Below are 26,522 nucleotides of genomic sequence, written 5' to 3'. Positions count from 1 at the left end.
TCTATCCCTGTCTTCTTTGGCATCCAGCACACAAATGTGGCTGCTGTAAGAAAATATAAACCACAGGGGAATTATATTTATATACTTCCAGAAAAACGGTGTTAATACAAATCTTCTGAGATTAAATCACTGACTCTTTTCTAGTGAATAATGTTGGTCTCCCGTGCATGTGCAGAAAATATAACAACATTTTGCAAAGTTGTGCATACTCAAAGGACAGAATTTATCATTATCAATGCTGTCAGAAATAAATAGTAGGATCGTATCGCTAAATAGGAGTTGCAAGATGGACTGAGGATACATCCATCTATAAGTTACAATTACTTTAGAGGGATTTAAATAATATTAATAAAACAGAAACAGAAGCAGGGTCTTTTGCTGTGGCTGGTGTTGGTGGTGTTACAGTGAGGGAAGCCGGCAGATAACATGCAGCTGCAGGCTAAACATCCTGGGAGCAAAAACCACATGAAACCTGCGTAATACAGCATCCTTCCTTGTGTCAAGGACTGTATCCATGTCAAGAGGTAGACAATGCCACACATCAGCAGAAAACTCTGACCAGCAAATGAAAGCTTATTCAGAGAGGAATAAAGGGAATGTCTCCAGATGAAAGAGGTGGCCACCACGGGAAATTCTCAAAACACAACCAAGGTATGGGAGAACTTCACTAAGCAGAGCCATGAAAAGACTTGGGAATCCTGGGGTGAGTAAAAAATATCTCTTTCATATACAAATGACAAAAAAATTAGAGTAGATTCTAGAGCAGCGGTTCTCAACCTGTGGGTTGCGACCCCTTTGGGGGTCGAATGACCCTTTCACAGGGGTCGCCTAAGACCATCGGAAAACACATATACAATTACATATTGTTTTTGTGATTAATCACTATGCTTTAATTATGTTCAATTTGTAACAATGAAATTGGGGGTCACTACAACATGAGGAACTGTATTAAAGGGTTGCGGCATTAGGAAGGTTGAGAACCACTGTTCTAGAGTGATTTTGAAATAATGAAAGCACCTTTATTGTTCTGTCCCTAGCCCCCAGCTTATACCCTGGCAAATACAATAAACCCAATAAATAGTACTTTGAAAATTGAATAAATTAGTACTTAATAATTTCTCCTTTGTCTAACCCTTATAACTGGAATATTACATGTCTGTAAACCTAAAATAAAAGTCTGGGATAGACATATGCCATGGCTCAATAATCGTGCCTTTTTTAAGATAAGAAGCAAGAATTTCATATTTTGTAATCTGTAGTCTCAAATACCCACACTTGTCAAAATATGCTCACATAACTCCAAGAGTTGAAAATGAATGACTTTGAAAAGGCAATGCTGTTTAAGTGGTGGTGCGTACCTGAGGTACCACTGGCTGCTGGAAATGGAGGGGTAACGAGGTCCTAACGAGGTCGAGCTTTCCCTACCCTTTGCCATGATGGAAATGTCGCTGGGAGAAAGCTATTTTCAATTGCCCTCCTTAGTCCACTCACCAACTTGAAAATTCTATATTCAGCTTCGGTGCTATGCATTTTGTGATAAAACAAGACATTCAAGCCAAACCCAACATATAGAAGATTGTGTGTGTGTGTGGGGGGGGGGGGGGGCAGAGAAGGGGGAGGGAGAACATGTTTTTAATTATACTGAAAGACTGAATGAAGCATTTTAGTTAAAAAGCCAGAATCTTGAAGTATTCCAAAGCTGTTAGAAGTCAAAATCCATTTCATAGGACTTTAGTGTAATTCTAATCATCAGAGTCTCATAGCACTTATGCATACTTTTTTTGTTGTTGCTGTAATTTTAATGTCTAGCTAGGAACTCTGTAAAAGATCTGGCTTACACAACATTGCTAAATGAGAAGAATCGTAATTTAGGCTATTGTATGTGGCATATATAGTTGGAAAATTTTTTCTTGAAAAGTAAATTCATTTAAGACATACAATAGTCTGACAGATTTACATGCAATGACAATTAAATTAAAAGCTTTAATTATACAACATACATAATTTTAATTCTGAAAACAAATATGGAGAAGTATCTGCAATGACTTATTTTTACATATAAATGAAAAAATACATCTTATATTACTGCCATATTCTGTTAAAGAATAAAGGAAATTAATATGTAATTTAAAAACCATTTCTTATGTCAATGTTAGTACATGATTCTGCGCTTTAAACTTTATAGCATCCTGGAAAAGTACGGAATCTCAGAGCTGGTGAAGCATTTAAGTTTCATGTTGTTTTCAAGTTTTTATCCAGAAGTCCATAGACTTCTATCGAACCAGACTGATCCATCAATAGCTTGCAATTGTTTTCAAATTTTGGTGTGTGAGCGTATGTGGCAGGGAAAAGGACACTTTCTATCAGATTTTCAAAGGAGTGTATTGCACACAAAAAGCAATGACCATTGGTCCAACAACTTCATTTTGCGGAGTAGTTCACAGATGCATGCCTATCAGGTGCTCTTCCCAAGAACAGTTTCCTAGTGGCTGTCATGGATTCAGTGCTGCTCCACTCAGATGCTCTCAGCCACCAACCCTTTTCAGAAATTACCTGGTCTGAAGAAAACTTCATTTCCCAAGGTCACATTCTCTCCAAAGACAGTTTACGTCCAAATGCTCGTAGATGCTGCAGGTAAAATAGCCTTTTCCCACCCCAAATGGGGACAACTCTGAAGTTGTCAGCTGAGGTCTTGTGACTGCACTCCAGGCCAAGTTCTCCCTGTGCCCAATCCTGCCTCCTGTCATTCCCCACATAAATGTTTATCATGAAAACACGTGCCATTAAACATCCTGCACATTAATCTCCCAGGGAAGCCAACCTGGGGCAGTGGCAGAGTTATAACTATCAAATTCTAGCCTTGATTCTTTCCACCATGCTTCTCATCCTCACTTTAACAGAATTTCTACCTTTCTAATGATAAATGAAGAGGAGCACACATATGCAGGCAGTAGATGAAGATCATATAGATGGCTCTTGAAAACACCATACTAAATTAAATAAATCAGACAGCAAAAGTTAATAATTTCACTCTTATGTGGGATATAAAACTGAAAACAACAAATGAACAAACAAGAAAAACAAACAGCCCTAACAGGTTTGGCTCAGTGGGTAGAGCGTCAGCTTGTGGACTGAGGGGTCCCAGGTTTGATTCCAGTCAAGGGCATATACCTTGGTTACGGGCACATCCCCAGTGGGAGATGTGCAGGAGGCAGCTGATTGATGTTCCTCTCTCATCGATGTTTCTGACTCTCTATCCCTCTCCCTTCCTCTCTGTAAAATATCAATAAAATATATTTAAGAAAACAAACAAACAAACACGCATAGACATAGACAACAGTATGGTGGTTATCAGAGGAAAGGGGGCTGGGAGGGTAGTAAAATGTGAAGAGGGTTAATATATAGTGATGGAAGATGATTTGACTGTGGGTGGTGTGCACAGTGCAATATATAGATGATGTATCATAGAATCATACACTTGAAACCTATATAATCTTATTAATAATGTAACCCCCCAATAAATTTAATTAAAATTTAACAAAAGGAAGACAGAGGCAAATGAAATGTTTAAGTGTTATAAGAAAACTAGAGGCCCGGTGCACGAAATTCGTACACTGGTGGGGAGGGGGGCATCCCTCAGGCAGGCCTGCACCCTCTCGCAGTCCAGGATCCCTTGGGGATGTCCAACTGCCAACATCCCTCGAGGGAGGTAGCAGTGCCAAGCGGCAGGCGGGCAGAGAGGGGCCCGAATTGGGGCTGGGCGCTACTCGCACTCATCACGGCCTGTTGTGCCTACTGCTGCAGCCTCGGGAGAGGCTCCCGACGCCTTGGCAGCTGCGCTCGCCAGCCATGAGCCTGGCTTCTGGCTGAGCAGCACTCCCCCTGTAGGAACGCACTGATCACCAGGGGCCAGCTCCTAGACCAGGGGTGGGCAAACTTTTTGATTCAAGGGCCACAATGGGTTCTTAAACTGGACCGGAGGGCTGGAACAAATGCATGGATGGAGTGTTTGTGTGAACTAATATAAATTCAAAGTAAACATCATTACATAAAAGGGTACAGTCTTTTTTTTTTTTTTTAGTTTTATTCATTTCAAACGGGCTGGATCCGGCCCGCGGGCTGTAGTTTGCCCACGGCTGGGCCAGCTCCTGCATTGAGCGTCTGCTCCCTGGTGGTCAGTGCATATCATAGCAACCGGTTGTTCCATTCATTCTGCTGTAATGGTCACTTAGGATTTTATTATGTAGGCTAGAGGCCCAGTGCACGAATTAGTGCACCAGTGGAGTCCCTCAGCCTGGCCTGCTGGATCGGGCCGAAACCGGCTCTTCAACATCTCCCAAGAGGTCCCAGATTGTGAGAGGGTGCAGGCCAGGCTGAGGGACCCCACCGGCACACGATCGGGGCCAGGGAGGGACACAGGAGGTTGGCCAGCCTGGGAGGGACCGCAGGAGGGCTCCAGGGTGTGTCCGGCCCAATTCACTCAGTCCCCAGCAGCAAGCTAAGCGACTGGTTGGAGTGACTGCCCCCTAGTGGTCACTGCACATCATAGCGAGCGGTTGAGCGACCTTAGCATATCATTAAAACATTACGCTTTGAGGTTGAACGGCCGACCAGACACTTAGCATTTTAGGCTTTTGTTATATAGGATTTAAAATGCTTTCAACCCTGACTGGTGTGGCTCAGTTGGCTGGGCATCATCCCATGCACCAAAAGGTCATCAGTTCAATTCCTGGTCAGGGCACATGACCAGGTTATGGGTTTGATCCCCAGATGGGGTGTGTACAAGAGGCAAGCAATAAATGTGTCTCACATTAATGTTTCTCTCTCTCTCTCTCCGCCCCCCTTCCCTCTAAAAATCAATAAAAAAACCATTAAAAAATAAAGTGCTTTCATATTAAGTGATTAGTAGGATTGACTTTAGTTTTTATGACATGGCTCAGTCTTGGACATCAGACATGGAGAACTGGAGTGCTTGAATTTTTGGTCTGCAATGTTTTGACTTAAAATGACCAAAGTGTTACAATTTTAGACCTATAATAAGTACTAACAAAATAAAAATCTCATATTCTTTCCACTAGTAAAGGATAATATAGATTATCTAGTCCACACCCTACATTATACAAAGTAGATCAGACTTGATCAAGATCACAGTTGAGTCAGGACAACATCCACATCTTCTGAATCTTAGGGCAAAGCTCTCCGCCATACTGGGCAGCTGCTCAGGGGTCCCACAGCCCCCTTTCAGCATATATGTTCTCCCTTTTAGACCGTCTTACCTGACACCTGCCATTTGCACAGATATCCAGTCCCTGATATCCACAAGAAGTTCCATCCATCACTTTTTCTGACAGAAGAATAGGCTGTTCTTTTCCAACAGGTGAGCAAAACAAGGCACATGGTTTTCCTACATATGGAGTAGATAAAAAGAAACAAGCAAACGCGACTGCATAAATATTTTAATATTAAGCTTTATTTTTCAGAACAGTTATTGAGTAAAAAATATAATTTGATGTTAACTGGATAATGTAATACTAGAGTAGATAACACTAGAGGGTTATTATGAGTAGCATATGAGATGATGCCTGGAGAAATATTGTTATCCAACGAGTATCAATGTCCTTCTTAAGAAATCTGTCCTTAGATTATTTTCAAAATGTATCACTTATTATTTTCTGACACTGAACCTCTACCACCACAAGCCAATCATTCTTCCTGAAAAATATTATGGCCACTTCCATTTTTGCTCACACCTTTTGAAGCAAATTCCCCTTTATCTTAATTACATATCAGACATCTGCCCACTTAAGATTTACTTTATTTCTAAAACCCTTCCCTTTTTTTCAACTTAAAAAAATTATTTTTGCCCTAGCAGGTTTGGCTCAGTGAATAGTGCGGCCTGCGGACTGAAAGGTCCTGGGTTCGATTCTGGTCAAGGGCACATGCCCAGGTTGTGGGCTTCATTCCTAGTAGGGGGCGTGCAGGAGGCAGCTGATCAATGATTCTCTCATCATTGATGTTTCTGTCTCTCTCTCTCCTTCTCCCTTCCTTTCTAAAATCAGTAAAAATATTTTAAAAATTATTTTTCAATTACAGTTTATAGTCAATATTATTTTGTATTAGTTTCTGGTATTATTGACCTCACTTATAAATCCCAATATACTAATTTTCATTCCTATGCATTTGGCATTTTCTAATTGAAAAACTACTAAAGGGAGAAAGAAGAACTTCTAAGATGAACAACTGTATAAGCTTTTGCATGACTAGGATGTTTAGAAATGTAATACAATCCCATTAGAATGTCCATTGGTGTGCACAATTGCTGACGTGCTGTCTAGGACTCAACCCCCTTTACTGCTTCGTCAGAAAGCATGTCAGTGTCTAGGACGTCAGGGTTGAGAACCACAGTTCTAGGTAAAGAATTCTTGAATGGCTGGCAGTCTTCTTCAGTACTTCGTTAAACAATAAGATCAGGCAGTTAGATTAAAACACTTGCCTTTTAAGCTCAAAGAGTGCCAAAAATATTTTTAAAGTGCTGTTTCTATTTCTAAGCATGGTACAGAGGAGCTGTAGTACTTGGTAACACCAGTAGTAGGATTATCCAAATCTGAAACTTTACAGCAAATTCCATGCTACATTACTACTCTATTGGCTTGACACCAGGCGGGCCCTTTACTGTTTATTAAACTCATATAAATAGAATGGAAAATAGCTGACAGTCTCTGCCACTGATCTTCGAGTATGTCTTCAGTAACGTTCCAGGATGCGGATGGGGTTCTATAAATACCAAGTAACAGCCAGAGGCATGGAACAGGGTATCACTTTGCAAAGGGAAGACGGACAGTCAAATGAGCCTTCAGAACTGAACATTTCAAACAGTTTTCACATGTGGCTTCTGAATACTGCTTTGAACAATTTTGATGAGTTGGAACAAGGCCTTCAATGTGCATGGTTTTGAAATTTTCCTTTAGGATGTCATTATAAGCCACAATAAAGCGTTTCAGTGTGCTCTCACACCTCAAAGTAGGTTATGTTTATTCAATGGCTGCTTACTGTGTCATATCTTTGGACTTAAAAACAGCTGCTGTAATTGTAACACTTAAAAAATGAACATATATATATATATATATATATATATATATATATATATATATATTTCTCTTTCTGGGGTTTTTATGAAAGAGAGGAGCAAACCTGATATATGAATAATGTTGACAGGAGTTAATCTAGAAAATTCCGCTCACATTCCAAGCAAGACTTCAGATAAAAATCTTTGTATTTCTCCTTTTACAACATATTGTCAATTGGCTGTGCTTGCCTTAGCTTTACAGATGACATAAACATTTGATACCAATCTTCCTTCCCGGAGTATACCCTTGAGATTGTGACATTCTAGTGATCCATTTAACATGCCAGCACTTGGCAGGCAGGTTCTGTCTTGATTTAAGAGACGAACCCTTTCCAAGATATGCATTAAACATGGATATCAGCCAAATTTCAGCACAGAGTATGCAAAACACCTGAATGTTAAAGCCATGCATCATTTTTCTCTAAAAATAAATGTTCTACGGCACCGATGCCTTGCATTTAATTCTCCTAGCCACAGATCCATGTACTCCATAACAGTAACAGAAATAGCCACTTGCATTTCAAGGTGTCATATGTTATTAAGACTTAGACTTTTAAACAAAATTATATATTTCAATTGCTTCCATTGCACTACAATATATGAAGACTAATTGTTGTGTATTCTATTCATCATACAGATTACTGGGTTTGCTTGATGCCTCACTTGTAAAAAATTCATTATAAAAAATGCTAACCTGCTAATTATATAATTATCTGTTATGGATTATTCTGGTGATAAATGTCACTTTATAAGTTAGGAACTTACTCAATTGTGATTTCCAATACCTTTAATATGTCAAACTAACTCCCACCCAATTCTGATTTTTTTAACCTGAAGGAAACCTCTTTCCTATCTTTTATTTCACATATGAGTAAACAGGTTTCAAATGAATTTAATATTACCAAATGGTACAGTCAGTTGGAGGCAGAGATAGAATTATCCCTCAAATGATCAGATAATCACTTTCATGATCTGAATAGTCATCTTGATTATATTTTTACAATGAAAATATATTTGTTTATGTATTTCAAATTTATGCAGCAGATATTAATCAAAGCTTAATAATTGCCAGACTGTACACTAGGCACAGACAATAGAGAGAATACAGACACATTAAATCTGCTACAGCAGGGTGTTTGGGGGGTACTTGGAAGAGGCACATACCTGCTAGGGCAAAAATAATTTTGGAGGGTCAAGGGGATTCTTTTTTCTAGAAAATTTGACATGAGCCAAGTCCAAAAAAAAATCAGTTGAAGTTTTCAAGGTAAATAAATGGGGAGAGAGAGATCAAAGCTCGAGAAAGGGATTATGCCAAGAAACTAGCACATTTACAGGCCCAGAAATAAGAGAGCACGATGCACATGAGGAAGGGAATGGAATCCAGCCTGACTGTGCTGGGGACTGCAGAAGGGAATGAGAGAAGTCAGAGGGGTGGGCCTGGTAGACCAGGTAATAAAGTTTGAGATTGGTCCTGAGGACAGCGGGACTCATGGGAGGGTATTACTTGGCAATGCACCTGGAAAGCCGGTCCTTTCAAAAGGCCAACCCGGCTGAAATGAGGTGGAGGGGCTAGCAGAGGGTGAGCCTATGTCAGAGAGATTGTGCAGAAGCTAGGGAATCCAGGTTAGAGATGGTGCAATTATGAACAAAGATGCTGGCAGTAGGAAGACTTGGACAAGTGAGATTTGATGACTGATTACAGGTGGATGGAGACCGAGGAAGGATTCCCGCTTAGCGTGGTAATGAGGCAGATGCTGATTTCATTCTCTGTGAGAGAGCCCAGCCAGAGAAGCACAAGGTGGATTGAAAAAGGAAAGGAACGGGGGGGGGTGTTCAACTTGGAGCATGTTGAGTTGGGCACAAATGGGCTTTTGAGGTGCCATGCAACAGATGGGTAAGTAGCTACGGAGATCAGAACAGAGCAACTAGGTTGGACAGTAATATTTTTGCTCCTTTACATGTAGATGATAAATAAAACCTAGTAAGTAAGCTTATCCTAAGGAGAGTGTTTAGTGAGAAGATAAGAGGGGCCAAGAGAGACCCCTAGAAAATTCCCATTGGACACATCAGTCATTCACCTAATATTTATTCAGAGCCTATTCTGTTCACGTATATTTACAGTGCTAAAGATACAACGAGCACTAAATATGACAACAAGCCCTGCTCTTGCAACTATTAATTGAGGGGCATATAATAAACAGATAAAACATAAAAGTATTATGGGAGATGATAAGCTCTGGGAACAACAGAATAAAGAAGAGAAAGGAAAGGCACTGAGTTAATATTTAAGAAAAGACCTGCAGGGGGTGAAAGAAGGGATCAGACCGATATCTGGGGGAAGCAGTTCAGCACAGAAAACATCAACCTCTAAGATATGAAGACAGCAGGGCACCTAACTTATTCAAGAAAGAACGAGGGAGCCTGTGTGAGTGGAAAGGTGTGATGAAGGAACAGTAGAGATGAAGCTAGAAGGTAACAAAAAGCCAGGTAGTGGAGGTCCTTGTAGGCTTTTAGAAGAACTTCGAACTTTCACTCTTGGTGAGTTGTGAAGATACTAGAGGGTTTTGAATGGAAGAATAACATGATATGACTGACATTTTAAATATATCATTCTAGCTGCTATGTCCAGAATGAAGGCAGGGTAAGGGCACAGGCATAAAGTTAGAAGGCCACCGCAATCATCTGGGTGAAAGATAGTGGCTTGCACCAGGGTGGCAGTTCTGGATGATGAAAAATGATGAGATTCTGGATGGATTTTATGCAACCTTACTGATATTTTGAGTATATAGTAAAAGAGAAAGAAAAGAAAATATAACAACTCCCAGGTTTTTGGTCTAAGTATCTGGAAAGACAGAATAACCAGTTATTGAAGGGACTGTGACATAATTTCTTCTCAACCGAAGAAACAGTATGTTTGGAGCTTGTGTGGTGAAAGAGAACAGGACACGTTTGAGGCATAAAACAAGTGAAAGGGATGGAGGTTTTAGATAAAGTAGGAGACAATATCAGGGGGCAGATTAAGGAGGGTCTTGTGCACGTCATGTTGTGTACTTTGGTTTTTACCTGAAGAGTTATTGGGAAGCCTCTGAAAGGCTTGAAGGGAGAGATTCAAATGATCAAATCTGCACTTTATATAAAGATCTGGGGGCTGCGCTATGAAGAGTGAGTTGAGGCAGAAGAGTGGAAACAGAAAGACTTCTTTGGAGCCACTAGAGTAATCCAAGCAGGAAACTGTGGAAACTGAAGTGTAGAATAGTGAATGTGGAGATGGAGTGAAGAGAGATTAGGGAAGTAAAATAGATAAGACATGTGATGGATTGGATGTGTGGGGGAGGAAGATGAAAATATAAGAAAGTCACATCTCTGGCTTGTGCAACTGAAAAGCTGGGGTAACCTTTACTGAGATAGGAGACACTAAAGAGGATCAGAATGGACATGGATTGGAAGGGTTAAAACCATGAATTTAGTCTTAAACTTACAGATATCCAAGTAGAAATATCAAGGAGGAACTTGTACAAACAAGTTTGGAGCTCAAAGAAAAATCTGGCTGAAGGCATAACTCCATGAGTTATTTGCATATTTGAAGTCACGGGAATAGATGAGATCACTTAAGAAGAAAATGTAGAGTGAAAACAGAATAGCATCTGGGCTAGTCAGAAAACACCAGCGAGAGCGTAGACATAGAGGTGTTATGTCATGGAAACAAAGGACATGAGTGCTTCAAGAACCAAAGGGTAGCCAACCACTGGAATGTCTTTGAGAGTTCAAGTATAAAAAGGACTGGAAACCATTTATTAAGTCTAGTTTCTATGAAAGTCCTGACGACATTAGTGTGATTTGCGCTGGTGAAATCCAGATTGAAGTCAGGAAACAGAGGGCTGGAAAACAGACAACTCTTTTCTTTTGAGAAGTGTGTCCATTGGGGGGAGGTGGGGGAGGGGAGGGTGTAAGTGCACCAGCCGGAGGTGGCTATGAGCTTGGAGGGAGGTCTGCAGGTTTTCATGGAGGAGTCCTAAATATGTTTAAAAATCCAGTGTGAAAAATTAGACAAAGCAGATGAAGTATCCTATAAGAGGAAGTAGGGGTAACCAATGAGCCCACTGAAAAGGGAACACGGGTATGACATCACGGACACAGCTGGAGCCACCGGCTTTGGAAAGGAGGAATGAAGATTGTGCTACATGGTAGAAAGCAGATGGAAGATGGTTAGACTTAGGGGTTTGATAGCAAGAAAATGAGGAGGGAATTATCTGCTGGCTACTCCCCACCAAGAGGTAGTGGAATAATTTGCTCGATTGTTGAGCTGTTCACATTAGTGCTTGTCAGCTCAGTTGCCTACATGGAGGGAAGGGTTTTTGTCAGATGGGTGCACTGAACCTGATAAGCAATGGGGTGTAGGCTACTAACAAGAGCATTGTTGAAATGAGGGAAAGCACAGTCCAAATTGACGAAGGGGGAAACCACAAAAGGAGAGACCAGGGGCCAGTTGGTCAATTAAGACAGCGAATTCCCACCACTTTTGGTACTGCAGCTCGAACCCACAGTCCACTGGCCATGGGCAAGAGTTATCGTTCTTAAGAAATAGGCAACATACAATTTTCTTAAAATTCTGATTATGATTAAAGGTTTACAGGAAGTTGAAAAAATAGTACAGAGAGATCCCATATACCTTTCACCCAGTTTCTCCCCATGGTTACACTCTGGTAACTACAGAATAGCAAACCCAGGAAATTGGCATTGGTACATGTATGCGTGTGATTATATGGCATTTTATCACATGTAGATTTTTACAACCACCACCACCAAAAACGCATTGAACTATTTTTCATCAGCACAATGTTCTACCTCATGCTATCCCTTTACAGAAACATCCCTTCTCTCCCCACTCCCATCTCTAACTCCTGGCAACAGCTAACCTATGTGTTTCCTATCTCTCTAGCTTTATCATTTCAAGAATGTTACATAAATGGAAACATACAGTATGTGACCCTTTGAGGCTGTTTTCTTTTCAATCAGCATAATGCTCTGAAGTAAAAAAAGCCATTGCACATATCAGTAATTGGTTCCTTTTATTGCTGCTTAATATGGTCTGCATGTACCTCAGTTTGTGTAAGCATTCAACTATTTAGAACCTTTTTGGCTGTTTACAGTTTTTGGCTGTTGGAAATAAAGCTGCTATAAACATGTGTGTACACGACATTTTATGATTGTAAATTGTCATTCTTCTGGGATAAATGCATAGGACTGCATTTTCTAAATTAGATGATGAGCATATCTTTAGTTACTGAAGAAGCTGCGGTGCTGGTTTTCAGAGTAGCTGTACAGACCGTCTTAGATTCCTACCAGCAAAGTCTGACAGACACAGCATCTCCTCATCCTCGCCAGCATTTGGTATTTTCATTCTTTTTTATTTTAGTTGATCTGATTGATGTGTAGAGATATTTTTTAAATATTATATTTTTAGCCAGTGCTTGTGGTTGTTTTAGGTCAGTAAAGGCAGAAAAAAATAGAGTGTAGAAATACTTAGAATATAACCTGTAAAAATGACATTTACTACTGTTATAAACACTTTGCAAACCCAGATGTGGCGATGTGGTTGGTCATACCTTCATCCATGACAGCTTGCCACTGAAGTACATGCTTTGAGTACGAAGTTCTAACACTATAGGCCTGACATTGCCAGTCTCTGAATCCAGGCAAACCTGCAGGACAAGGTGGATTCTCACATATTCTGTATTGTTTTCTGGGACCATTACAATCCCTTGCTTCAGAACCTAGCCTAGAAAAGATAGTACAAATAATCAATTTTATCTTTTTTTTTTTTAGGTTAACTACTCATTTTTTTAAATTAAAAGGCATTATATTAATAAGGTATACCCCTTTATATTAAATCTACTTTTGAAAATGTGGAGGACTCATTAAATGACTGATAATAGAAAATGCATGTTTTTCTTAAAACTAGGTATTTTTTTCCAATCCTTGACCAACTTAGCTTCCAAAATACATGAGACATAAAAGCCAACTTGCCATGAAAATTAAAGAGAAAGGGCTAAGGCTGGCGCAAAACAGAAAGCCTACAATTCCCATGAAGGAGTCTGTTTATAAAAATTATTAAGAAGATGCTTCTAACATGTTCAGATAAATTTGTTAAAATTGCTTGGGAAGTAATTGGGGCACTGAGCCCACACCAAGAGCTAGCATAAAACTGAAATGGCTTTCTCACACTTTCCAGGACCACAGCAGAAACGATGGGCTGGAGCAGAGGATCTCATCGTGCTCCCTATCTGTGCACGTGCTTCGCTTCCTCTGACATTGATTTTGTTCTCACGCCTTCCCTTTCTGATGTCCTGTCCTCTGCTAGCTCTTCTCAGCGTTCCTTTAAGTGTCAACTTTCTTTTGCTAATGCATTTCTCCCTATTTATTTAACACATTTCATTTGATTTAATCAAGAAACCACCCTGTGTAGGGTTTAAGTATTTGTTCTTAGAAGGATTGGTCTTATTGTATTCTTTTTCTTTTTTCAATTACAGTTGACATTCAATATTATTTTGTATTGTTTCAGGTGTTACAGAATAGTGCGACAATCTTATACTTTACAAAGTGGCCCCTCTCCTATTTCCTGTACCCACCTGTCACCTCACCATACATAGTTATTACAATATTACTGACTATATTCCCTATGTGCACTGTACATCCCCGTGACTATTTTGTGACTACCCATCTGTATTTCTTAATCCCTTCATCTTTTTCACCCAGTTCCCCAACTCCCCTACCCTCTGGCAACCATCAGTCTTTTCTGTCCTCTGAGTCTGTTTCTATCTTGTTTATTTTGCTCTTTAGATTCCACATATTTATATAAATGAAATTTTTAAAGGGCGTTTTTACACAAAATAAATAATTTGAGGGACTTGTCCGTTTCCCAAAGTGGAGTAGGGTTTGAGGAGCATCTTTTGCTTTCCAACATGGTTTGTCAGTAAAACCTTTGCATTTCAGAAATAAAGAAAAAACTGCCCTCCCCCGATCCAGGAACTTTGCGTTTACCCAGGACACTTGCGCTCTCGACTGCTGATCCCAGCACTGCAGGTTCGGCTGCAGGGGCTCCACACGCTCCACTCTCCGGCCACATGTCCAGGTGCTGAGGTCCTGCTGGTACATTCTCCAGCCTTACACCACTATTCCAAAAGTTATGTCTTAGGTGAACAAATCAGGGCACAATGGAAAATCATTCACTGGCCTACAGAGTCACTGGGATTGCGATTAAATCAGGTCTACTGGATCCCCAAACACATGCAACTGAAAAAGACCACCAATCGGTAGGCACTTCCTTATTGTGATGGTAATAGAACAGTCCAGTTCCCCGAGTTCTCATGTCAGATCAAACAGTCGTGTCATGAAAACAGCACACAGTCCAGCCAGTGTTTCTCAGTGGTTGACTGTCACCCGTGGACCAAGAAGTCTCTGGTGTGATTCCCAGTCAGGGCACATGCCAGGGTTGTCAGCTCGATCCCCAGTAGGGGGCATGCAGAAGGCAGCCGATCAATGATTCTCTTTCATCAATGATATTTCTATATTTCTCTCCCTTCCTCTCTAAAATCAATAAAAATGTAATAAAAAAAATAAACCTAGCACACATACATTTGTACTGCAGCCCTGAGAATTCAGTACTTATGACAGGGAAAGGTGGAGAGGGAACGTGGGGTTGCACAGGCCAGAAAAGGAAAACTAACACACTCTAAGAACTTATAACTAAAACGTGATGAACGGAAAAAGCAAAGTCATATAAAAGGATGAAAGAAAATAAGACACCAGTCTCCTATAAGTAGAGTGAAGCAGAATTTAAACAAATTTAGCAATTTTTATTTGAAATATCAGTGATTCAGGGTACTCTCCTTATAATTAAAAAATGAGTATTATTTATTTTAGCACTTTCCTGTATGCCTCCCCACCATCCTTTTTGTTGAAAGAGTTCCCATCAAATTGAAGCCTTAACATTATAGCAAGTTTTTTTCTGAAAGCTGTTTATTTGAAAAACTTGGGCCATTAGACTTTTTGAAATTCTCTCATTCCATTTCCATTTTTCTGTAACTTATTTAGTGTCTATTTACTGAGGAAGGTAACTGTGAAAGGAAAAAAAAAGAGTGTGCTCCTTCTTTTATATTTACTTGTGCATGAACTTGAAACAAAAGCAGTGACAGAGGCTGTTCCTGTGTCACTAAGGAATGGCTGCCAGGACTAGGTAGACAGCTTATTATAATTTCTCCTTATTCCAGGGAAATCACATATGTGGTGGTCATGGCAAACAGGTTCAAGGTAAAAATTAACTAAATTATTACTATTATTATTATTATTATTATTAACTTATTATTCACGTTGAGAATAATAAGTAAAGATCAGGAAAATTTAGATGAATGGTTGAGCAAGTTGACCCTTTCAGCCCTAAACAGTTTTCTGTACCTAAGGGCAACATGATTTATAAGGAATTTTGAAAAAATTAAGAAATACTCTGATTCTCAATTTTCCCATTTCAAAATGAGAATGATAGTCAAACTTATCTAAGAGACTTTTTTCAGGGACTGAATAAAGTGCTAAGTGTAATGCATAGCCCATACTAAAGATTTAATAAAGGTTAGCTATAACAAAAATAAGTTGCATGTTTATCATATTAATGTTATTAATAAGTTTCCAGAAACCTTACCAAAATTCTATTCATTTCTGCTCTTCATTGATCTGTTTCTTTTAAAATTTATTTTTAATTTTTTAAAATTTATCTTTGTTGCTGAAAGTATTACAGGTGTTCCTATTTTTCCCATTGACCCCTTCTAGCCCGCACCCAACCCCCCTCTTTAAAATTTATTTTGAGAATAAGTCTTCAGAAAACTTAGAAACTATGCTACATTGTTTTGTTTGAGCCCAGTTAACGCTTTTCTATGTAATAAAATAATTAGTTCCTGCAGATTTTCTCTAATCATGTCAAGTTTTAAATTCACTCACTTTTAAAGTCAAGAAATTTCAAATCCAGGCTTAAAAAAATAAACCTCAACAACTCATATGTATTGATATGCTAAGTCTGTCATTAAAGAAACTGAGATTTTGGATGAAGATTCAAGTCTAAAAACTTCAAAAGAGGGGAAAAACAGACCCTGTGAAAACATTTAAACAACTTAATGGTTTTAAGGACCAAACTTAATGGTTTTAATGTTATGTCATTCATGGGGGGTGGGGGACGGGGGAGGGGGGGGGGGGAGAGGTACCTGCGGAGAAAGCTGTTAAACTTCAATTGGTCGAATTGTTTTGACCTACCTGAAAGGTGTTTATTTTTCCCACAGTGAATGTCATAGCTCCTTGCCCAGTTAGCAGCAAGCTGACATTAAAAGGATGGTCTAGAGTTCACAGCTGACTAAAAATATTCTGGGAAAGACCAGGATCTAGATTTGTATGTCATTTCAACTAGACCAAATTGGGCAGATGACGAGACATGGAAACAGATATGCAAGCCAAATGTGCATACAGAAATCAGAGAAATTTAAAGAACATAGTACTTAAAGTGCATCACCTTGCAGATAAGCATATCTCGGGGTAAGACTGTGGAGAACCTGCTTTTGTGTCTTGCAGGTGGAGCTGTACCTCAACGTGAGGCAAGCGTTAAATGTTTCCTTTAAATTATTATACAATATATTGAGTTTGAATGTAAAATGACCCTAATTATGTTTTTTCATAAATTTTCTAGCAGCATATTTTGTTTCATTTGTATTTTTTAGCCTCAAAAACGATATTACACCTGGTCTAAAAAAAAAAAAGGTCAAAATTTATTTTATCTACTGATTCAGTTTGATTTATGAAAATGTTAAGAGAATGTACTATAGATTCTTTCTGGGATGGTACACGACCTAAAATATTGACTATATTTCTATTCTCTCAAATTTCTATGCAGATACGTCCAGGAAGCTCATGAAAACAGCGGATGAGAAGAGGTTCAGGAAGATGTCAAAGGAAATACTGTTTTCTAATCAAATCTTCTCATACACACATGATTGGATAAGAGGAAAGGAGAGGAGGAAGGAAGGCAACAAACTCAGTACATACACAAATTTGTTATTATAAGGGTATTACCGTTTTCGTTTGTTTTCACCAAGAATGACCATGGTTGGGGGTGGGGGGGGGTGTCAATTGGGGAAAAAGGAGACATATGTAAAACTTTAGACAATAATAAAAAAAAAAAGAAACATACACTGATGAACAAGGACTGATCCAGAGACAGAGAGGCATTGATTGGACTGTCGGGCCTTGGAGGGAAGGTGGGAGAGGGTGGGGGTAAGGGGGAGAGATGGGCCAAAGGACTTATATGCAAGCATATAGGCCTAACCAATGGACATGGACAACGGCGGGAGGGGGGTGGTGAGGGCATGAGCGGGGGGTAGGGGATAATGTGGGGATAAGGACACATATGTAATATCTTAATAAATAAAAAATATATTTAAAAAAAGAAAGACCATGGTAATTTCAAGAATATCAATTTTAAAAAGTATATAAGGAACCTGTATTAAGTAGAATTCTTCAAAATAATCTAAAATTCTTGTAAATTGGTATAATATTTTGCTTTCCCCTCCCCCAATGCCTAGCAAATATTATAAGTAAAAAACATATATTTCTTGTTTCTTACCAAATCATTTATCAACCCTTTAGCCTCTGTTCCATAAAAATGTAAATACAGATGATAGTATTATTTAAGAGAAAAGAAGAAAGGAAACGGGCTAATTTTAATTTGGAAAATGCTGTGTATAAATAGTGCATAAATCCCTATACTCACAACCATTTTGAATCATAAAATTTTGTAGGCGCCTCCTCAATTATGTATTTGTAGGTAACTAGTTATACAGCTAGATGAACATCGCTAGAGTGTCATCATAACTGTTTCTTGGTTTGCAATGTATTGAGCTATAGCGTTTAGCGCGAGTTTGCAAGCATTCAACTATTTTAGCACTGCAGCACTCAACTGCACAACCTGGGAAGCTACCTTCATGGTGGCTCCTACAACAGCTGAAACACATGGCCTGAGGAACCGAGAAGCTCATTAGTTACTTCAATAGACAAACTATTACACCAGCACCACTAAAAGTGTATCCTTAGTGCAATCACGGGGAAATAAAACATTTTACTTTTTTTTTTTTTAAATATATTTTATTGATTTTTTACAGAGAGAAAGGGAGAGAGATAGAGAGTCAGAAACATCGATGAGAGAGAAACATCGATTAGCTGCCTCCTGCACATCCCCCACTGGAGATGTGCCCGCAACCCAGGTACATGCCCTTGACCGGAATCGAACCTGGGACCCCCCAGTCCACAGGCCGACGCTCTATCCACTGAGCCAAACCGGTTTTGGCAACATTTTACTTTTGAGGAGTTGGAAGAATAAGTTTATTTTAAAGACCTTGAGAATGCAAATTATTCTCATAAATATCAGGAGAAAAATAATAGTAGAAAACCATTTAGACACGGGATTATAAAAAAAGAGCTTTTATATTGCTAAAGAGTAACTAAGGGGAATGGGTTCTATGATGTTTGAAGAAATATGGCAGAGTATTTGGTTATCTTTGTTTATTAGTGTTTTTGTGTTTCAGGGATAATGAAAAGTATTGCTGGTGCATAGTTTTATGATTCAAGCAATAAATTACTCAGCACAACACCGTAAGACTTGCCTAATACACATACATTATTGCACTTCTGTGTATAATTTAAAAAATAAAACAAATCCAAATTCTGACTCTCCATATAAGCTCGTAGGAAAAGATTTGGCACAGTATGTGAACAACTGACTGATACTTCACAAAAGTTCCCTTTAAAGAAACCATTTTCTTATTAAAATATTTCCTTACTAAAATAAATTATTAAACTATTTCTAGTCTTTTTAAAGATATCTGGGACCTAAACAAATTATACATTTTTCTTTGCTTTTAACTAAAGAAATCATAGAAGTAATAAATGACTACGTGCTTATTGCAAACAATCCAGAAATGTCTGGAGAAAAGTTATATTCACCTTCACCTCCTTTTGCTTTATTCCCATCCGTCAATTCCACTTCTCTCCCAAGAATTAACTACTAATTACAGTTTGAAGTTTATATTTTCAAATTATATACATATAATTTAAATATATATACTATGTGATGTGTATTTCCATCTGTATACAAGTTTTTTTCTTAAATCTCAAACGGCACAATAAAGTATCAATTTTTCTGACATGCCTATATCCTAGCCACTGTGTCTTGCAGATATTTTCATGTTAGAACAAATATGACTACTTCATTCTTTTGACAGCTACACTGTAACTATTCTGCTCATGATAAATATTTTTGTTGTTTCTCATTTCTCACCATTGCAAATTGCATTTACATAAACATCTGTGTGTGTGTTTGTGTACACACCCACATACCAACTTTGTGCACAGGTGTAAGCACTTCTTTAGGCAAAATTCTAGAAAGGGAATTGCTAGATTTCCATTCTGTCAATTTTTCAAATGGATGTGTTTTTAAAGTAGCACTCTACATTACTTAATTTTTTCACTAAGTATTCACCCCAAGTAATCTTTGTTGTTTCTTTTCAAATGTAATAAAAAAATTCATGTTCTTCAGAGGCAAGGTTTCTGATCTTTTATCTAGAATAAAGTGATAAGCATTCCACTTTACCTTCATAGAATAAAAATCTAAAAACTATGTCAGCTATTGAACTATCTTTTGACTAAATTTACCGTAATTATAAATTTATGTGGGATCTACCTCCTTCAGTTTCTTCAAAAGAAAATTAAATTTTCAACAACAATTATTTTGATTTGGAAATATATACTAATAAATCTCTATAGCCTTATAAAACATAGTAGGTTAAACAACTTATACAGCCAAATGTTTACTAATTCCCAAAATGTCAAATAGAGTATTTCATTTATGATGCTTAAAATGACAAGGAAAAATTATATACAGTGGCTCTCCTGAGACAATATTTTACACCTGAAAGTATTCATCACTTCTGAGAAGTTTTATATGTATGCTATTATTTATTATTGTTATTTCTTACTATTGTTATAGCTAGTAGAAAAGTGAATTCTTTTGAATTCTTTTTTTTTTTTGGCAAGGTAATACATATATCTATCTGGCTCTCAACATTCTCATAATCAACAACAATAAAAATAATTGCATTGATATTAACAAAATAATCATGGATTTAAAAAAAATATGAAAAGTTAAAATGAAAAATAGATGAAATGCTAACATATATATATATATAAAATATTCCACTAGTGTTAAAATGGACACACATGTAACTGGCAGGAGAAGATTATATTCTAATTAACTCCAGGCAACACCAATGACTTACCTTACCAGTGTCACAGTCAGTTCCATCCATCGGGGGATCCAGCTTGGTTCTGCATTCTTTCTCACCTTCCACCTTGCACCACAACCCTGTGCAGATAACATGCTGAAAACAAGTGCATAATAACTGATAAGGGAACAGTATCATATTTTTGAGGTTAAATCAATAGTTTTTGAGAAAACTATTTCAATAGAACAGAAGTTATTTGAAAAAAATATGCTTTAAGTGCTTTTAATATTGAACTTATGACTGAAATAGGATACAGCTTATTTATAGTGATGAGAAGATTGATAAAAACAGAAAAATCTGTTTAATATATTTTAGTATTTTTAAATTTCCTTTAATTAAACACAGGAGATCATGCAACATTAAGTAGCTACAATAAGAAAGTGTAAGCTAGCCCTAACCGGTTTGGCTCAGTGGATAGAGCATCAGCCTGTAGACTCAAGGGTCCCAGGTTCGATTCCGGTCAAGGGCATGTACCTTGGTTGTGGGCACATCCCCAGTGGGGAGTGTGCAGGAGGCAGCTGATCAATGTTTCTCTCTCATCGATGTTTCTGGCTCTCTATCCCTCTCCCTTCCTCTCTGTAAAAAATCAATAAAATATATTTTTAAAAAAAAAGAAAGTGTAAGCTAGAAATCATTATTTATACCACTACATGAACCAGATTTGGGGAATTTAAATGCCTCCTGTCCTAAAGCTGGTAGTCACCTCTGCTTTATACTTAAATGCCATGGCGAGTGTCATGATTTCATTGTACACCCTTAGCCCTTGACACAATACAGAGCACTCAGTGGGTGTATTTCCATAAATTATCAGTCATTTTACCTCAGTAGGAATGAGTTCTAGATCTCCAGGATACAATGAACTTTTTCCATTGAAAAGTTGAAAGGAATTAAAAAATAAAAACAACGACTGGGATAAAGCAGCAGAGACAGAAACAATGAAAGAAGAGCGCTCCAAGGAAATGCAAGAGGGAGGACTGTCAGCTGTAGCGGTGGCTGCCCCAGAGACACAGACAATAACAGGCACAGCTGCCATATCCTTAAGAACCTTCTATTTCTCTAAGATGGCTGGAGTTTTTTAGACAGAAGTATGTTACTAACAAAATTGCATAGAAATATGAAATCCATGAGGAATATTTAAAGGCGATGAAAGCAATCTACAGTGAGTATGATTATGTTGCTACCTATCCAGATATTTGGAGAAGAGGGTGGAAGTGAACAGGTCAATAACGACAGAAAAGAGGTAAGCGGCAATGGCGGCAACGTGAAAGACAGGGCCATGCAGGGAGAGAAGATAAGTTTGATGGAGGAGGCTCACAGTGGAAGGGCGCGTGGACAAGATTTGAAAGATAGAAGAACCAGATCTTGTCAGGAAGGACTAGGGACTGACACCATGTCTGGAGAGAAAAAGAAGCCACTTAGCAGTTGACCAGCAGGTTAAGATAAAAAGGCTATTTTAGGAGGTTTACTCTGATGGTGGTGTTCAAAACAGCCTAAAAACTATGGCAGCTCTAGCTGGTTTGCTCAGTGGAAAGCATCAGCCCAAGGTCTGAAGGGTTGCAGGTTCAATTCTGGTCAAGGGCCTGTACCTTGGTTGCAGGCTTAATCCTTGGCCCTGGTCAGCACATGCAGGAGGCAACCAATCGATGTGTCTCTCATATTGATGTTTCTCTCTATGTCTTCCCCTCACTTCCACTCTCTCTCTAAAAATCAATGGAAAAATATCCTCGGTTAAGAATTAACAAAAAGGAGAAACTAAGATAGCGGCATAGGTAAACACCGGGAAATTGCTGCCTCCCACAACAACTTCAAAAATACAACGAAAAGACAAAACGGACATCATCCAGAAATACAGGAAGGCTGGCTGAGTATAAATTCTACAACTAGAAGAAAAGAGAAAAGCACACTGAGACTCAGAGGAGCTGCAGAAGTAAAGTGCAGAGGTACGGAGGCTCGAGCAGGCGCGCGCGTGTGCACGCAGAAAGGGGCTGGTACCTGAGGATGCGGCTGTCTTTTTTAATTGGGAGGGAGTCACAAGCTCCCGACTGTTCTGAACTCCAGTTCCGGGAAGTCTCTGGGGACCCAGGACTCATATGGGGAGAAACTAGACTGTCTGGCAGCAGGCAGAACTCTGAACTTGAGGGCGGCTTTCCCTCAGAGGTGCTTGCAGCAATTATCGGGACACTGAGACGCGTGGCCCCTTAGGTCAGGGCTGAGGACCAGCTATAACTGCTTGCTCTGCCCTTTGATTCCCTGAGACCCCGCCCCACCCAGGCTGCAGCAGAGGCTTTTGCATATGAATGACCTGGCCCTTTGCAATCTAAAATTACCTAACAAATTGCAGCTGGGCCAGACAGACCCAGAACTTCCAAGAGAAGGCCCAAGGCCCCACAGCAGCTTGCATTGCTTCACAGCTGGGCCTCATCAGGGCACCTCCAAACTCTAAAAAAGGAAGGAGAATCTGCAGTTCTCTTCGTAGCTCCTGCTGGGTAACCTCAGGCAGAGGCTAAATTAGCACCTCCTTAGATCCAAGAGCCAGTGTACCCAGTGGTTAGAGGGGGACCACCCAGATTACAACTCCTCAGATCCATAAGGGACACACTCAGGGGGCAGACTCAGTGAGCACCAAAGCCCCACTGAAGCAAGTCTTGCCCCAGAAGGGTGTCTTCCGCACAGAAGTTCTCCCACTGCAGACACAGCTGATTCTCACAGCCAATTGGCCTGGAGGTCAATTCCTCCCAGTGATCCTACAACAATCAAGGCATAACTACAACAAGACTGTGCACAAAGCCCACAAGGGGGTGCACCAAGAGTGTCTACCTCAGGTAACTGGGGAGGCTGAGCCACTGGGCCCTACAGGCCACCTAGCACACAAAAGCACTCTACCAACACAGGGAAGCATAAAAAATGCGGAGACAAAGAAACAGGTCACAAATGACAGAAATGGAGGAAAGCAAACGAGTGGATATAGAGTTCAAAACCACGTTTATAAGGTTTTTCAAGAATTTTATGGAAACCGCCGATAAATTTAGTGAGACCCTGGAGGATATGAAAAAAGACCAACTAGAAATTAAGCATACACTGACTGAAATAAAGAATAATATACAGAGATCCAACAGCAGACAAGAGGATCCTAAGAATCAAGTCAAAGTTTTGAAAATACCCAACCGAAAAAGAAAAAAGATTCCAAAAATATGAAGAAAGTGTAAGGAGCCTCTGGGACAACTTCAAGCGTACCAACATCATAATTATAGGGGTACCAGAAGAAGAGAGACGGCAAGATATTGAAAACCTATTTGAAGAAATAATGACAGAAAACTTCCCCTACCTGGTGAAAGAAATAGACTTATAAGTCCAGGAAGCGCAGAGAACCCCAAACGAAAGGAATCCAAAGAGGACCACACCAAGACACATCATAATTAAAATGCCAAGAGCAAAAGATAAAGAGAGAATCTTAAAAGCAGCAAGAGAAAGAAACTCAGTTACCTACAAGGGAGTACCCATAAGACTGTCAGCTGATTTCTCAATAGAAACTTTGCAGGCCAGAAGGGAGTGGCAAGAAATATTCAAAGTGATGAATACCAAGAACCTACAACCAAGATTACTTTATCCAGCAAAGCTATCATTCAGAATGGAAGGTCAGATAAAGAGCTTCACAGGTAAGAAAAAGTTAAAGGAGTTCATCACCACCAAACCAGCATTATATGAAATGCTGAAAGGTATTCTTTAAGAAGAGGAAGAAGAAAAAGGAACTCTTACCATTTGCCACAGCATGGATGGAACTGGAGAGCGGATAAATACCACATGATCTCACTCATTTGTGGAATATAATGAACAACATAAACTGATGAACAAGGACAGATCCAGAGATGGAGAGGCATTGATTGGACTGTCGGGCCTTGGAGGGAAGGTAGGGGAGGGTGGGGGTAAGGGGAAAAGATCAACCAAAGGACTTATATGCAAACATATAGGCCTAACCAATGGACACGGACAACGGAGGGGTGAGGGCATGAGCAGGGCGGGTAGGGAGGGGTAGGGGGCAACGTGGGGATAAGGACACATATACCTTAATCAATAAAAAATAGATTAAAAAAAAAAGAATGATAAAAAAAAGAATTAACAAAAAAACAAACAAACAAACAAAAAAACATGGCAAAGTTCAAATTAATTTATGACCCAAATTTGGGAAAGATATATTTAAGCTAATATTTTAAACAGGTCTGTTACAATTCTAACAATGGATTTGTCACAAGCCCCAAAATATTCTTTTCCTGTTCTTTCTTTCTTTAAATATTTCAATTTCTGAAATGTTTGTAAGATCTTAAAAATTCAACAGTCAATGGAACAGTGTGATATATTTTATTTATGTTGCTTTATCCATTATGACAGTTTTCTGCTTCAAAATATTTTATACATATCTATTTTGTATGCCTTTATTTGAACATATCATTCATTAAAAAATTCATCCAGAAACTCATTTTTAAAAATCCCTAAATCAAATCTGTGCAGTATGTTAGACCAGCAGTTCTCAACCTGTGGGTCACGACCCCTTTGGGGGTCGAACAACCCTTTCACAGGGGTTGCCTAAGACCATCGGAAAACACATATATAATTACGTATTTTTTTTTGTGATTAATGACTGTGTTTTAATTATGTTCCATTTGTAACAATGAAATTGGGGTTCGCCACAACATGAGGAGCTGTATTAAAGGGTCGCGGCATTAGGAAGGTTGAGAACCACTGTGTTAGACCCTTGAAAATAAAAAAGAGAGGTTAATTGTTTGATGTACTTTTGTGGACATATTTCTATTGGAATTAACAGATCTCTAACCTGAGAATTTTAGTTCCTAAAAGTTTTTTCTTCCTCCTGCTAAGACCTTTCTGTTAAGGATGTTTTATAATCATGGGGTCAACTGCTGAATTTTCTGCCAAGGAAGAGTGTTGCTTTACTTATATCCAATAAAGCTCAGTTGTGTGAAAACATGAATTATTTCAATCAATTCATTAGTTAACCAGTGCACACTGAATTAAAAAGCCAATCTTCTGTTCTGTAGTTTTAGGATAATACTTGCCTGTTGAACACTGTTGGTGGTCTGAATTCTGACCTTCCACCATTATCTACTATTCAAAACAGCAGGTACTTTAATTGATTTCCACTTGAGGCACTGAGAGCATAAAAGCAAACTTGGCAGCTTTTCAAGATAAGCACAGTCATGTAGAATAAATCTCTCAAAGAGGAGATCTCTTTCCCCTTCATGCTCTGCAGGACTAGGGATCTTATGGTAAGTAAATCTCAGCCTCGTTTTTTAAAAATAACTCCTATTCAAAATTTCAAACCCAACTGTCTAAAGGAAAGCAAGAAAATGTTGAAGAAATCTGTCTTTCTCCATCAGTGGAATATCTCAGACGTGTGCTATTAGAGCTTTGTAAGATCAAGCCCTTTCTTAAGATAATGAGGGGCACGGTAGGGTATTTTGTTAGAACCAAACACTCTCCATATGTTACAAGTCAGAGTTGAATTTTTTTGTCAAGTTAATTGTTGGAACCATTTAATATGTCAATTAAGAAAAGAACTTTCAAGCTTAAAATGCTTTGCGTAGGAATCCAGAACATAAATGTATACCTCAGCATTTCCTAGCAAACTAATAAAAATAATACAATATCCCTTTTTTAATCTTCCATAACAAGAAAAGACCATTAAAAGCACATAGTAGTATGAATCTGGATGTTTGTCTTAAGTAGGCTTTTTAAATGTTTACATGAAAATAATATATGTTTTAAAACAAATAATTTAAATGGAAGATTAATTGCTCATATATAAATATCATAAAATTTATCCTCAAAGATAACCTATACCTATGGCTTCCTTTATAGCAAACAGTTCCATTAAGAAGTTCTGAAATTTATGTTAAAATAAAAAACTTAAGTGCATATACGCGAAAGAAATGATTAAATCTTGAACATGTAACTCTTTGTTCTTCCACAGATTATCTTCCAAAATACAATTTCAATAACTTAAACTTTTG

At 38.7% G+C, this 26,522-nt stretch overlaps 1 protein-coding gene across 1 annotated transcript in view; it reads right to left on the bottom strand.

Moving 5' to 3' along the window:
• Positions 1-26,522, bottom strand: part of ADAMTS19 (ADAM metallopeptidase with thrombospondin type 1 motif 19) — a 210,545-nt gene that overhangs the window by 65,295 nt on the left and 118,728 nt on the right. Inside the window, exons 11-14 of the mRNA XM_081092590.1 lie at positions 20,494-20,595; positions 14,168-14,298; positions 12,733-12,905; positions 5,277-5,404 (exon numbers count right to left, since the gene is read on the bottom strand). Coding sequence (XP_080948716.1) covers positions 5,277-5,404; positions 12,733-12,905; positions 14,168-14,298; positions 20,494-20,595 — 534 coding nt within the window. The remainder of the gene's footprint in view (positions 1-5,276; positions 5,405-12,732; positions 12,906-14,167; positions 14,299-20,493; positions 20,596-26,522) is intronic.

The sequence above is a fragment of the Myotis nattereri genome, assembly GCF_964212035.1.
Source record: "Myotis nattereri genome assembly, chromosome: 5".
Taxonomy (NCBI): Eukaryota; Metazoa; Chordata; class Mammalia; order Chiroptera; family Vespertilionidae; genus Myotis; species Myotis nattereri.
This window is presented reverse-complemented; position numbering and strand designations above follow the sequence as displayed.